General features: G+C 42.7%; 1 protein-coding gene across 2 annotated transcripts in view; it reads right to left on the bottom strand.

Moving 5' to 3' along the window:
* Positions 1 to 2,680, bottom strand: part of dipk1b (divergent protein kinase domain 1B) — an 11,987-nt gene that overhangs the window by 6,066 nt on the left and 3,241 nt on the right. The window contains exon 1 of one of the 2 annotated variants that reach the window (XM_032540090.1): positions 1,241 to 2,299. The exons of the other annotated variant lie outside the window; for it this stretch is intronic. Coding sequence (XP_032395981.1) covers positions 1,241 to 1,336 — 96 coding nt within the window. The 5' untranslated portion in view covers positions 1,337 to 2,299. Of the gene's footprint in view, positions 1 to 1,240; positions 2,300 to 2,680 lie in introns of those variants that run through there. 2 annotated transcript variants of the gene reach the window in all.

The following is a 2,680-nucleotide window of genomic DNA, read 5'->3' as shown; positions in this document are numbered from 1 at the left end:
GGTTACCTCAAACTAAGCCTTCTGTGGATGGGCCTTAGAATAGATAAAATACAGTTGAAAACCCCCATGCTTAAATATTCCACCTATCAGTAAGCATCAAATTTAAATTACAATTATGCAATGTATTTAATTTAACAAGCTCATCATTTGTTTTTGTCAAAATATTTGAAATTCAAGTGGAAGTGGAAGCACATATATTAACTAGCCCTGTACATTGTACTTCAGTGGGCTGCAGTACCCGAATAAATGTAGGCAAGCCACTGATTTGCTTTCCCCCACTGAGGCCTACACAACAATGACAATAGGCTACATGAACAGCTGGTAACTTGACCTTAATAAAGATAAAACAAAAATAGCTCATTTATTGATCTGCACCATCTCATTTTGATATATATTTTTGTAAGACTCTGTATTTTGTGATGCTTGTAGGACTGAACACATATAATAATAATAATAATAATAATACATTTTATTTAAAGACGCCTTTCTAGGCACTCAAGGACGCCGACAGGGAATTCATAATTAAGAACAGCAAAACAAATACTATACAACAGCTAAACAAATACATACAACAGCAAAAATATATACAGCAAAACAAAACCAATACTATACAACAGCAAACAAATATAACAACAGCAAACAAATATATACAGCAAAACAAATACTATACCAAAGCAAAAAAAATACTATACAAAACAAAACAATATTCAACAGAAAAGGCGGCAACACGACATTTACTGGAATAGGCAGTTATAACAGATGTGTTTTTAGTTGTGATTTGAAATGGGGGAATGATCAATGTTTCTGAGTTGGGGGGTAGTGAGTTCCAGAGGGGAGCAGAGCGGCTAATGCTCTGCCCCCCATGGTGGAGACGGGCGGGGGGGACAGACAGGTTTATGGAGGAGAGGATCTGAGGGAGCGGGAGGGAGTGGGACGCGGAGGAGATCAGACAAATATGGGGGGGCGAGGTTGTGGATGGCCTTGAATGCTAGTAGAAGGATTTTGAATTTGATACGGAACGACCGGGAGCCAGTGGAGCTGTTGGAGGACAGGAGTGATGTGGGTGGAGGGGGTTCGAGTTATGATGCGGCAGCGAATTCTGGACCAATGGAGTTGTGGAGGGATTTGTGAGCGAGACCGAAGAGGAGAGAGTTGCAAAAATCGAAAATCGACATATGACACTTGTTTGACATGCATGCAGGTATGCAGTGTGATAGCCCAGTACGCTGTCCATACATACCTGTAGACCTTTGGACAGAGGGCAGAACAGGACCAAATGGAGCAGTCTCCGCAAAGCCCTCGGCATTATGAGCGACTCTGTTCGGAGATAGCGCATCGAGAAACCGCGGATCGCAGTCTGATCACATTACGGGAAATCTACGCCTTGCGTCGCAAGTAGCCTACACAAAACCCACGTCTGATTCTAAAGCGCAGCTTATATGCCATCCTGTTTCCTTCAGCTTGTTTGTACTGCAACAAACGCCTCGGGGCTGACACAACACCGGATCTCACCTGATGGTTTCGTAATGCTATCTTTCAACACAAATCATTAGCTGGAGAAATGCTCAGGATGCGTCCTTGAAATTGAGCAATTTCACATTTGCGCACCAAATGCGCCAGAAAATCTCAATTTTACCCCAGAATTAAATATCTCCTCCTCAGAGGCCAGCCGCGATCACCGGCGAATCCAAAAGCATCGTCTCCTATTATCTCATCAGATTAAATAAAAATGTGACACGGTGGGTCTCCCGATGAGCATACAACCTCTGTTTCCCAGCGACGCATCACTGCACGCCTTTAAAGGGAAAGATGCGGGTTCTCAGCCGTGAAATGTTTTGATACCGCCGACATAAATCCCGCCTGCGCGTCACTGTCTGTCTCAAAAGCACAAGTCAACAGCACCCTTCCCCTACATAGGTTTGCCTCTAGAGCCCCTTGTGCAAAGAAAAAACATTTCGGCCAATAGAAAACCGTTCGTCTCTGTTGCCACAAAACATTTTAATCAGTGGACAGCCAAGCCGCAGTGATCATCTAGTAAAATAGTTTTTACATAGCCTACATTTGAACTGAAATTCTGCTGATTCAGTTAAAGCTGCAGAGGGTAAATGCAACAAAAAAAGCCCTGCTAGAATATGAAGTAGAGCGAGACCTCATCCTGCAGCTCCCCCTCTCCCCTCAGTCGCACGGGCAATGCATGCGCAGACAGCCAATAGGAATGCTCTCTCTATCTTCAAATGACCTGTGGTCGACCAAAGTCTCCCTTCACGTCTAGATTAGATTTTCTGAACCCTGAGTGCACAGTCAAGGTATGCACAAGTCTAGTTTTCTCTCAGACCACTTGCTAAAAGATTATTGTGACATTTTTGCCCAACGTAAGCCTAAAAAGTAAAGTGCATACAAACCAATGACACAAATACTAAGAAAGTAGATATACTACATTAGAGAGTTAAACTAACTTTGTAATACTCATTTTCCTCCCGCAATTCATTTTTACATTAGTAAATTGACCTTTTAGAGCTTCCAACTTGCAGACAATGATGTAGACCTTTTATTCTCTGCCACCTAATGACACAGGCTCAACACAATAGGTCTCAGGTCACTTTATTGGTACCCGTGGGTAAACTAGGTTTACAGTCAGAGGCAGGATGTCCTTAAAACTTTGTAGACCACCACATAACAT

The sequence above is a fragment of the Etheostoma spectabile genome, chromosome 16 (genome assembly GCF_008692095.1).
Source record: "Etheostoma spectabile isolate EspeVRDwgs_2016 chromosome 16, UIUC_Espe_1.0, whole genome shotgun sequence".
Classification (NCBI taxonomy): Eukaryota; Metazoa; Chordata; class Actinopteri; order Perciformes; family Percidae; genus Etheostoma; species Etheostoma spectabile.
The sequence above is the reverse complement of the archived record's forward strand: the minus strand, read 5'-3'. Positions and strand labels throughout refer to the sequence as shown.